The sequence below is a fragment of the Mustela lutreola genome, chromosome 3, assembly GCF_030435805.1.
Source record: "Mustela lutreola isolate mMusLut2 chromosome 3, mMusLut2.pri, whole genome shotgun sequence".
Lineage (NCBI taxonomy): Eukaryota > Metazoa > Chordata > Mammalia > Carnivora > Mustelidae > Mustela > Mustela lutreola.
Genome location: NC_081292.1, coordinates 120,897,916 through 120,910,138, shown reverse-complemented (window position 1 = coordinate 120,910,138; position 12,223 = coordinate 120,897,916). Strand labels below are relative to the sequence as shown.

The following is a 12,223-nucleotide window of genomic DNA, read 5'->3' as shown; positions in this document are numbered from 1 at the left end:
ATATGTTTATTGGAGTTAAATGGTTCTGTAACAGTTGTGATCAATGTTTAAAGTTTTATTGAACATAGATCTTGTAGGACTACATAAAACATAAGATTCCACAATTAATAATCCTAAGGATATTATTGAACATATTTAACAGCATTTTAAGGTGAACTAGTCAAGTTTATCATTCATACCAAAGCTTTATTTAAGAAATTCTGTTTGTTAGGTTTAGTGTTGTGTTCCTAGGATACAAAATGATAAGAGTCTTATTCTTTTTTTTTTTTTTTTTTTGAGTCTTATTCTTATGATGCTTATATTCTGGAGAACAAAGACAAAGTCAAGTAAACTCACAAATAAATAAATAAATAAATACCAAAAATTCCAATTTTGAAAATTATATTGAAAGTAATACAGAATGGACCAAGAAAGAAAAACTCAGTTGTTGTTAAGACTTCTTTGAATAGGATGGTCCATAAAGGCCCATTTAAAGAGATTTGAGCAAAGACCTAAAAGATAAGGAGAAAGTAAAGTTATTTATGTATAAGACAGCTACTTTACATTTATGTAGAGAATGGATTTGGTGGGAGAAAATCTGGAACAGAAAGAGATCACATCGGAGGATTGTGCTCCAAGTTGGTGCAAAAATAGTGGAGGTTACAATATTATAGTCTCAGTGAAATGGGAGGGAGAGAGTAGAAGTTTAACAAAGTTTGAAAATAGAATAGATGTAAGAAATAGGAGAATGGGAAGTACCTAAGACCTAGATTTTACAACTTGATGAATAGGGAAAATAATAAATTCTGGGTTCACTTTCGGTCATGGTAATTCTGAGCTCCAAGTGAGGGGTTGTAAGAAATCCAAGTGAGTTGTCAAATAGTCAATGGTGTATTTAAGGCTTTATCTTGGTCTCTGGATTAGAGATTTTAAGGAATAGAAGAATAGAGAGATGTCTAGAACCATGAAGCTTGACTAGATTAGCAAGATGAGAGTACAGGTGACATAAAAAAGCACTGGAACCAAACTCTGAAGCCAGATTAAAATGACAACAGTGAGTGGGAAGTCCATTAGGAGAATAGAAGAAATTGTAGTGTCACAGAAACTAAGATAGGAGACTATTTTGAGAAAGAGATTGAGCTTATATTTCTAGCACTGCCAAAAGATCGAGTAAATGAGGACAAGGAGGTGTTCGGTAAGTTTTGTGACATATTAGTTAAGGACCTTGATAAATGCTGAAAGTTGCAGAGGAAGCAGACATCAGAGAACACTCAGTGGTTCTACGTCAATGGTCCTCAGCTGAGAATGACACCCCACTGCAGGGGACATTTGGCAATGTCTGGAGATATTTTTTATTGCCACATCTGAGGTGTGCTGCTAATCTTTGGTGAGTAAAGTAGAGGCCAATGAGATTGCTTAGAACTCTACAGTAATAGGCTAGTTCCATTATAGGAATGATCCTGACTTAAATATCAAAAGTTGAGATACTGTTTTCTACATAGTAATATCAGTCTTTCCAAACAAACTTTAAGTAGATCTTTTGTGTCTGTTACATCATTTTATGTAATAATAACTCTGAATAGAAAATGATTCTAAGATGAATCACTGATATAGTTATTATTTTATTGGTCTCTTACTTTCTCTCACACCTGAGTCTTTTTTACTTCATCTTTTCTCCTTCCCTCTGAATATTAGAATGCATGTAGGCCCTGACCATGATCCTCTTTTTTCTACCTTTTCTCACTTCCTTATAAAGTTTACATAGTTTAATATGTACCTGCATGCTAACAACTACCAAATTGCTATCAGGCTCTGTTCAACTGCTTACTTTGCTTTTTCTTTTGGAGTTTTTAAAGATTTATTTATTTATTTTAGAGACAGAGAATGCACTTGAGTAGGGGGAGGGAGAGAATCTTTAAGCAGACTCCCCAGGGATAGGGAGGTAGAGTAGTTTTAAAAATGTTCCTAAAGTAGCATGCCTAAAAATAAACTTCTCTTGATTGACAAAATCTACTTTCTCAGTCTCATTTAATGATAAATTAAATTTGCTCAAAGTAAACAGCTTGGACTTACAAGGAGCCTAAGTGACTCAGTGGGTTAAATGGTTGAGTCTTGGTTTTGGTTCAGGTCATGATCTCAGGGTGTAAGATTGAGCCCCGCATGGGGCTTCTGCACTCAGCAGAGAATCTGCTTCAGGATTTTCTCTCCCTCTGCCCTTCACCCCCAAAATAAATAAATAAATTTTTTAAAGAATCTTCGCGTTACTATTGGTCCTTCTTCTTTCAAATCAGGCTATCTTGTTGAATGTACCTTCAACATATTCTAGGAGCTAACTACCTTACATCAGTTTGACCTTAAGTACCTACTTTTGAACCACCATCATTTTTCTTCTGATTTAGTGCAGTAGCCTCCTAACTGGTCTTCCTACTTTCTTAATCACTGCACAATTGCCAGAATACATCTTCTAAGACATAAATTAGATCACAAGACATCTCTGATCAAAGATATTTTGTGGTTCCCCATTAAAAAATACAAATTTCTCATGTCTTGCAAGGGTTTAAAAGATCTGGTCTCCTCTCTGACTTCATCTCCTATTAATTTCTCCCTACTCTTCTCCAGGGATGCTTTGGTATTTGTAAAACCCATCAGTACCTATTAATGTAAGGTCTTTCCTGAAATGTTCTCTTGGCCTAAATGTTCTCAGGTTGGATATCCTGTATGGCTCAATTTCTAGATTTCTTCAAGAATTTGCTCAAATTCCATCTACTGAATGCATAATATATTGATAATTGCAATCTACTGTCCTACTCCCACCCTGGATCCTCAACACAATACTCTTTTTTTTTTCACTCTCACAGTGCATATCTTTGTTAAATTGCTATATGATTTACTTACCTATTATGCTTATTAGCTACTCTGTAAATTTCTTTGCTGTAAGTAAATTTTGATGGCAGTTAATTTTTGCTGTTTTGGCCATTACTATATGTAACCCTAACATCTAGAATAGTATCTGTCATGAAGTAGGTACATAATATTTTTAAAGAGTTAAAAACAATGAATTAATTGAAAATATTTGGTAACAATGAATTAACGTGACAATAGTATATTGATCTTGAAAGTTATACTTTACAATTTATTCTTCTCATCCTTAGTATTCAATTCATCACAAGATCAAATATTTTTATCTCCAGATATATCCCATTTTATCCACTTTTGTCTCATTAAAACTTAGATTACAATTCTACATTTTCATTTCTGAAATCCATTGAGTAAGTCTCCTTTGATTATCCTGTATCTACTTCTCATCCCCAGTTCTAAGCCATTCTTCTCATTATAGCCAAAAAAATTTTTAAATATTAATGTAATCATCATATCTCTCTCACTTAAATCTTTCCAATGGATTTCCATTGAATACTCATTGGTTTATAAGCCTCTCTATGATGTTGCATCTCATCTTACACCACACCCTTCCCATTGCCTTATACACCTATGAACATATACATATATACCCACCAACATTCATTTTTTCCTAGCCATTAAATATACCATATTTAATTTCCAGTAATGCAACTTCATTTCAGAATCTTCAAGCATGCTCTTTCCCTTGCCTTTCTTAATTATCCTGGTAAACAGAAGCTCCTTTATTCAGAAGACATTGTTTTCATTATCATTGCAGTCATTAACATTGGTCTTGCTTAGACATTATAGATCTTAGCCTACATAAATTTTTCTTTTTGTGAGTCTTTCAAAATTGAACCAACTGTTACTTTTTGAAGAGACAGGCCCCAGAAAGATTGGCTGTCATCTAAAATGTCAGTTGAATGGCTAGGAAATTCCTTCAAGGTGGCTTCATGATTATTCCAGGTTCTATTTGGATCTGGGAACTGGAATGGTAGGGAGTAATAAGACAGTAGGAAACTAATTTTAATGAAGCTAGCCAGAAAGTGATGTATGAAACTCAGCATTATGTATTATTTACACACACACACACACACACACATTTACAATCTGAATATGTTTGATGTAGGAGCTACATTGAATTACAAGAGCCCAATATATTTATTCAAGTATATAACATAGAGTGTTATATAAGTTTTAGGTGTACAATATAATGAATGATTCAACAATTCTATACCTTAGTCAGAGCTCATCACGTGATAAGTAAACTCTTAATCCTCTTCACCTATTTCACCAATCCCCCCTATCCACTTTAGCAACCACTACTTTGTTTTCTATGTTTAAGACTTGGGTTTTTTTCATCTCTTCTCTTTGCTCAATTGTTTTGTTTCTTAAGTTTTACATTTGAGTGGAAATCCTATGGTATTTTTTTTCTGACTCATTTACTTACCATTATATCCTCTAGGTCAGTCCACGCTGTTGCAAAATCTTTTTTATATCTGAGTAATATTCTCTTGTATATATACACCACATCTTTTTCCATTCATCTATGGATGGACACTCAGGTTGCTTCCATATCTTATTTATTGTAATAATGCCACAGTAAACATAGGGATGCATTTTTGAATTAGTGTTTTAGTTTTATTTCAGTAAATGCACACTAGTGGAATTACTGGATCATATGGTGATTTTATTTTTAATTTTGGGGGGAACCTCTATACTGTTTTCCATAGTGGCTATACCAATTTGAATTCCCACCAACAGTGCAAGAGGGTTACTTTTTCTCCACATCCTTACCAACATTTTTTTCTGGTGTTTTTGATCTTAACCATTCTCACAGGCATGAGGTGATATTGTGATTTTGATTTGCATTTTCCTAATGATTTGTACATCTTTTCATGTGGCTATTGGTCATATGTATGTCTTCTTTGAAAATCTGTCTTTCCATGTCCTCTGCCCAAATTTTAATTGAACTATTTGGCATGTTGGTGTTGAGCTGTGTAAGTTCTTTATACAAAAGTTCTTTATAGGAGCCAAATTTGTACATAAAGAACTTTTGTATAAAGAACTTATACAGCATATGCATATATCTATATCCTACATATACTGAATATTTCTTTTCATCCACAAGATGCTTACTTAATGATTTTGGAGACAGTATCAACATTTGCTTCTGTGATTCTTTTTCTTTGTGTTATATTGCTATCTTAACTCCCTTTTTTATTGATACATGATTTGTCCAATAAGTTCAACTTCTTTTGTCTCTTTAAGGCATGGGCTGCAAACCAGCTATATGGGTAAAATAAATGAGTGATTGAGATTGACATAACACTAGGGACCCAGGTAAGAGGTCATATGCCTCTTGTTCCATTAAATCAGGAGGCAACAGCTGATTGACTCTGTTATTCTGGAATGTTGCCCTGATTTTTATATATTTTCTTATATATCCTTAATTCTTAAAGATTTTATTTATTTATTTATTTGACAGAGAGAATCACAAGTAGGCAGAGAAGCAGGCAGAGAGAGAGGAGGAAGCAGGCTCCCTGCTGAGCAGAGAGCCCAATGTGGGGCTTGATCCCAGAACCCTGGGATCATGACCTGAGCTGAAGGCAGAGGCTTTAACCCACTGAGCCACCCAGGCACCCCTATATCCTTAATTTAAAAAAATAAATAAATAAATAAAAAAGAATGAATACCCATGGCCACACACAATAATCAAGTCTGGAAAGGGTCTAATGCTTAAGTCAACACTATCACAGTACAAAGAGTGTTCAGGAATGATTTCCAAAACTATGAAATAGATTGTTAATGTCTAACATACTAGATTCAATAAACTGAGCATTAAACAAAAACGTAACAGCACTTGTTTCTTCCCACAAAATAAATAAATAGATTTAAAGACCCTAAAAAAAAAAAAAAACAAAAAACAACTTGTCCTTTTTTTTCCTTTACATCGTTGGTTTTTGATATAATGTTCAATGAATACTTAGTAAATGCTAAACAAACAAACAAACAAACAAAAAAACACCTTGACTTAAGGTTATATCTTAAGTTTAAACTTAAAATATACCTAAAAGTTTTATTTACTTGAACTTAAATTTAGTCCTCAATCTACCATTTTGCAATCTCTGCTTTCAGATAGCTCTGCTTCCCATCTCAAGTGTTATGCGTTTTTTAAATTGTAAATGCCAGAAGACACCTTTATTCCTTAATTCTAGGTCACTCACATAGGGGATGATATCAAAATTGTTCCCATAAGTACCAACAAATTTTTCACATACTAATGCATGAAAATTCACTGTTCACATTAGATACATCCTTAAAGCTATGTAAAAGTCAGGTTAATAGAATGGTTAATATTTTAAACTGTTATATCATTTAATGCTTAGAGTCTGAAAAATTTTACAGATAATCTAATCCAAAGCCTTTATTTATACATCACATAATTTACGAAGAAACTAGAATTAGGTTTTATACCATGTTTCTGCTTCCAAATTTAATGTGCTTTTAAATCTTCCATATTTTTTTTTACCTGATAGTGTGAAGTAGGTTTTCATAGCTAGTTTTGCTCTTTTCTTGGGCAGGGGGGTAGTGGTAAAAGATGAATAAGTTTAAAGAACACTAAGTATGCTAAAAAAAAAAAAAAAAAAAAAGATAAAGTCACATTCAAATTTGAGTCTATAATCCAAAGACAAATGTGGTCTTTTTTGGAAATTGTCCAAGAATTATATAGTTTCTTTTCCTCCTAAGGAGAGTTTTTTTTTTTTTTTTTGAAGATTTCATTTATTTATTTGACAGACAGAGATCACAAGTAGGCAGAGAGGCAGGCAGAGAGAGAGAGAAGCACACTCCCTGCTGAGCAGAGAGCCCGATGTGGGGCCTGATCCCAGGATCCTGGGATCATGACCTGAGCAGGCTGAGGCTTTAACCCACCAAGCCACCCAAGCACCCCTCCTCCAAGAAGAGTTTGTGCCAGGTGGACATGGTTTTAAGGTAGATAAGTAGAGGTTTAAAATTACCCAGATTGAAATAACCTGTGCTTCAGAATAAATTGTAGGTAGAAAGCAGAAATTTCCTTCCTGAAGTGTTTTAGGAACTCATAGATTCTAGTTCCAAGTATAACTTTTTCTTCGCTTTTTTTGGATTTCCCCATTGCTGTATGAGCTTCTAGATTGAAATAATATATATCTACATATCTTATTATATTATTAAGTCATATAATTTAGTAATGTTCAGAATTTGCATAGTCATTATTTTACTTCTATTTCCTGGTTTATGAGAATTTAATCTGATTCATATATTATCGGCCAAGAGTGTAAATAGCTTTTTCATTTAGTGAAATGAAACACACACACACACACACACACATATCTTTAGAGTGGCTTCACATCTTTTTTTAATAGTATTACATTACAGGATAATTAACTTTAGTAATATAAACCAAATTTTCTTTTCTTAGATGAAAAAATAACATAGATAAAATATGTGACTACTTCAATCTACCCCCATGTTAACTGTATTTTTCTAAAGTATATTGTTAACTATAGGAATTTTTTTTTAGAAAGATGGCAGTATTTCCATGGTTCAAATGCTTGAAGTCCCACTTCATAGGTTTTCCTCTTTCCTTAATTTAAATCAAATGTCTCCAGTGACTTATATCTTTAGTTTCCTGAAGCTGGAATTGTGACTGATACCTTGCAATCCACAGTTGTAAAGGATTAGTAGTTTAAAGTAGTAACCTCTAATTTTGTTACAATCAAGCTGCCAATTTTTCTGTAAGATTTAAGTGTTTCATTCATTGGACTAATATATCTCCACAAGGAAGAATGCCTCAGGCCTCAAAACTTTGGCTGTGTATTTAGAGAGCTTATTAGGAAAGAAATCATCTGTCTGGAGAAAGCAGTCAAAATGTGTCTTCCACTTTGTGCAATAATATGAGTAACGTCTTTTGTTCTCAGGGTAACCACTTGCCTCTACAGTCTCTTCAACACTACATATTTCATTAGTGCCTCTAGCTCATAGGCCTATCTGTCTAGTAAGCTAGCCAAAAGGGCAATGAGAGTTTTATATTTTCTTTTTCTTTTGAATCTGATGTTTGTTTGTTTTGTTTTGTTTTTCACCTCTTTGGAAGCAAATGGCTTAGCTTTCCCATTTCTATTGTCCCTTGTCAGACTCCATTCCACGCCCCAGAACCTCAGTTTACTTTTACTTTGCCCTTTTGTACTCACTTGTTTGATTTTGAACCTCTCCATAAATTCTTTTTTTATCGTATCAAGATCCGACAGGAATTTCTACCTTCCACTCTCCAGCCAACATCCATTTAATACTAGAGTCCCTTTTATTTTTTTTTTATTATTTTTTTAAGATTTTATTTATTTATCGGAGAGAAAGAGGGAGCGAGCCAGCACAGGCAGGCAGAGTGGCAGGCAGAGGCAGAGGGAGAAGCAGGCTCCCTGCTGAGCAAGGAGCCCGATGTGGGACTCGATCCCAGGACGCTGGGATCATGACCTGAGCCGAAGACAGCTGCTTAACCAACTGAGCCACCCAGGCGTCCCTAGAGTCCCTTTTATATGGCTAATACTATTCACAATCCTGGTCAAGCTGTGGGTAGTAGAGAGGGGGTATTATTTCATTCCTATGGAGCCCATTATAAGGGGTGATTTTTTAAAAAAATATTTTATTTATTTATTTGACACAGTGATGGGAGAGAGAGATTACAAGTAGGCAGAGATGCAGGCAGAGGAAGAGGGGGAAGCAGGCTCCCTGCTGAGCAGAAAGCCCTATGCAGAGCTCCATCCCAGGACCCTGAGACCATGACCTGAGCCAAAGACAGAGGCTTAACCCACTGAGCCACCCAGGTGCCCCTATAAATGGTGATTTGATATGATATAAAGGGTGATATGATTTCGGTCTTAGTTTCCTTGAAAATAGGAGCATCCTGTTGCTTTCTTGTTATTGCTGTTTTTCTGTTCAGTTCTTTTCTCTTCAGTGTTGAGAATCATTGAGCATTCGGTATGTTGTGAAATTGATGAAGATGAACATCGGGTAACATCTTCACCCTGATGCCAGTATTCTCTGAGAATCATCTTGTCACTGACGATTTATGTCCATAGGTTGAGTTTATCGGGTGTGGTGTCCTTTACCCCATATTCTAACTACTTTAGTTGATACTGGAATGTCATTGGGGATCTCTTGATCAGGGAACCAGAATATAAATGTATAGATTTAAATGACTCCATCGGTATCTCTGTGCTTCACATTGGAAAGTAACATTTTTTCCCTTCCCCTAAGCCGTATTTTTTACCCTAGTAATATGACACAAATCTAATTTATACTTCTAGAATTTGCCATTAGTAGAATCTTCACAAACCTGCATACTTGACAAAGTATCACTTAATCAATCTTCTGCATGTTCTAGGGAAATAAAGAATTTGGGTTTTTAATTGTCCACAGTCCATGTGTAGAAGTATAGAATGGAAAGATAATCAGACTTTTTTTTTTAGAATGAGTAAAACAAAATGAAGATCCTAAATACAAAAAGAGGAACTTTGCATGGAATTTGTCCTATTTTAGCAAGGATACTATTAGGATAAGAAATCGTGTGTATATTTACATCGGATAAAGGGAAACTAGGTATTTTTCCATGCTCATGCCAGATAACCAATATCATATTTTTTTGCATGTTGATGGTTTGCTTTACTAGTGTTAGAAGATGATAAATATACTCCAACAAACTCTAAACAGCTTATAATGGTTATTTTCTCCATAGTCTGCCATATTTATAAATTTATGACTTACACTGACATGTCCATGCCATTTGTTCATATATTTACTTTTAAACACTGCCAAATCAGGGTGAAAATTATAGTTAATTTAAATACTGGAACATTTGAAAATAATTTTGTGGTTTAGCTAGGACAAATATTTATGTTCTACCCACCTGTGACTATTATTTATATTGTGTTTCTAAAGCATATTGTATCGCAGAGTGCTTTTTGTTAAACATCACTGAGCTATCACTGGGTAGATGGATAGTACCTACTGTTAGAGTTGAGAAATAGGTAACTATTCATAATTTCAGTTTTTAAATCAATATGTGAAAGGACTGATAATAAAAGTTGTTAGGAATTTCTATTGGTTCTGCGTTTAGTTCAGGCCGCATTTTCCTTTCTTGAGATCCCAGTAATCACACAGCAGGCAGTGGCTTGTAATTCTTGTTTATTGACATCTCATGTTCTTTTTTGAGTTCAGTTTCTCTTCTTTTAATCCAAGTCCACTCACTCCTTCAGTAAAATTTGTTCACTAGTAATTCACTCAAGAAACTATCATGTGTTAAAAACCCATATTTCCACTGGTTGCCAGGTCCTAATGATGCTATTACACATTGACCACATGTCTAGTCATAATCACCTTCAAATAATTGTTTCCATTCATGATATAATACCCCTGGGTATCCTTTCTCACTTTTGGTTATGCACAATAAACCTGACCATGTCAAATTAATTATGACACTAGTTCCTACTCAAATTGTCCAGGTTAATTGAAGGGCACAGAGTGTATGTTATTTTCCTCACTGTCTATTTGCAAAGAACTCCTTTACTTTTCTGTCTTACAATAACTCAATAATACAATATAAAGCAGAAAATCCAAGCTTGTGTATTTAATATAAATGAGATATATTGTAACTTCCCTTAAAATATGTTTAAGTACAGTACCTTTCTAAATAAGTACACATTTACTAATATTTTTTCAATTTTTAAATCAAATTATATATGGTGAGAATGCAGAAAAACTGGAACTTCCTTACGTTGCTTAAAAGAGTGTATATTGGTAAAAAACTTTTTGAAAAAAAAAATGCTAGCAGTATCTACCCAAGCTAAGTATATGTATACCTTAAGACTCACCAATTCTATTCCTTGTTAAATACTCAACAGAAATGAATTTTTGTGTCCACCAAAATGCATGTACAAAAATATTCATGGCTTCAGTTCAGTGGCCTAAGGCTATAAATAATCCAAATAGATATCATCAGTAAAATGGTGAAAAAGCTGTTAGCATATTCATAAAATGAAATACTACCCATCATAAAATAATATTAGTAACTGACATATACAACAGTATTAAAGAATTTCATAGATACAATGTTGAATAAAAGAAGTCAGAAATAGAACAGTATGATGCTATTTATATGGATTTCTTAAACTATTCTATTTTGTTAGACATCACAATTACGGTTAGTCTCAGAAGAATCCTGACTGGGAGAAGTCACAGGTGAACTGTCTACAATTCTAGAAATAGTCTAACAGGATGGTGTTATACAAAGGGAGTGATAGGTTAAACTCCCATGAATATTGCAATTAAGATTTGTGGAAATTATAATATCTATAAAAATTAAGAATAAAATGGAACATTTTAGATATTTTTAAAACCTGTGTAAGACACCTGACCATGTTGATATTATTCCCATACATTATTAATGTATACAGACCTCCCCTCCACCACTTTGCTTTTGAAAATACTGTGGTGTTGTTTTGTTTTCTTTCAGTGTCCTGAATTTAAAAGGCCCAGGGACATTGCAGTTGACTGGGTTGCTGGAAATATTTATTGGACTGATCATTCAAGAATGCACTGGTTCAGTTACTACACCACTCACTGGACCAGTCTGAGGTACTCTATCAATGTGGGACAGCTGAATGGCCCCAACTGCACCAGACTCTTAACAAACATGGCTGGAGAACCCTATGCTATCGCTGTAAATCCTAAAAGAGGGTAGGTTAACAAGTTGACTATTTATATTTCTTGATACGCATATCATTTTTAGAGATTGTTTTCCCACCTCTTCTCTGTAGTTTTCCTTCTATAATAAACGTTCAACATATAATAGATTCACAAGGCTTCTAAAATTTCCTCTACTTCTGTACAAGAGCATGAGCTTTTCACAGCAAATCATGGCACAAAATACATGTTTTCCTGAAAGCCTGCTGCATGATATATTCTATGTATGAATGTGTGTGTGTCTTATGTGGACATTTCAATAAACACATAACCAATATGGTTAACTAAGATTGAATTTTCAAGACATTAACTATAATATTGAACGTATGAAGTATGAAGTATGGAGTATTAGTATTTTGGCCATTGGTGATAATAAAAGATGAAGGTGTACATAGGAACAAATTTAAACAATTTTAACACAAATATTTCCTTTCCTTTGCTGGAATTGTTCTTTTTTTTACTCTTTTACTTTTTTCATTTACAGGCAGTAACCTAAAAGGAAAATAGAGAAATGTTAAATAAAACTCCTAATCATCTACTCTTATTGGAAATTCCCTGTCTGTAGGTTTAG

The 12,223-nt window shown here is 34.0% G+C and overlaps 1 protein-coding gene across 1 annotated transcript in view; it reads left to right on the top strand.

Moving 5' to 3' along the window:
* LRP1B (LDL receptor related protein 1B) overlaps nucleotides 1-12,223 on the top strand; it is a 2,000,743-nt gene that overhangs the window by 1,881,783 nt on the left and 106,737 nt on the right. Inside the window, exon 78 of the mRNA XM_059166755.1 lies at nucleotides 11,423-11,646. Within this exon, the coding sequence (XP_059022738.1) occupies nucleotides 11,423-11,646 (224 nt within the window). The remainder of the gene's footprint in view (nucleotides 1-11,422; nucleotides 11,647-12,223) is intronic.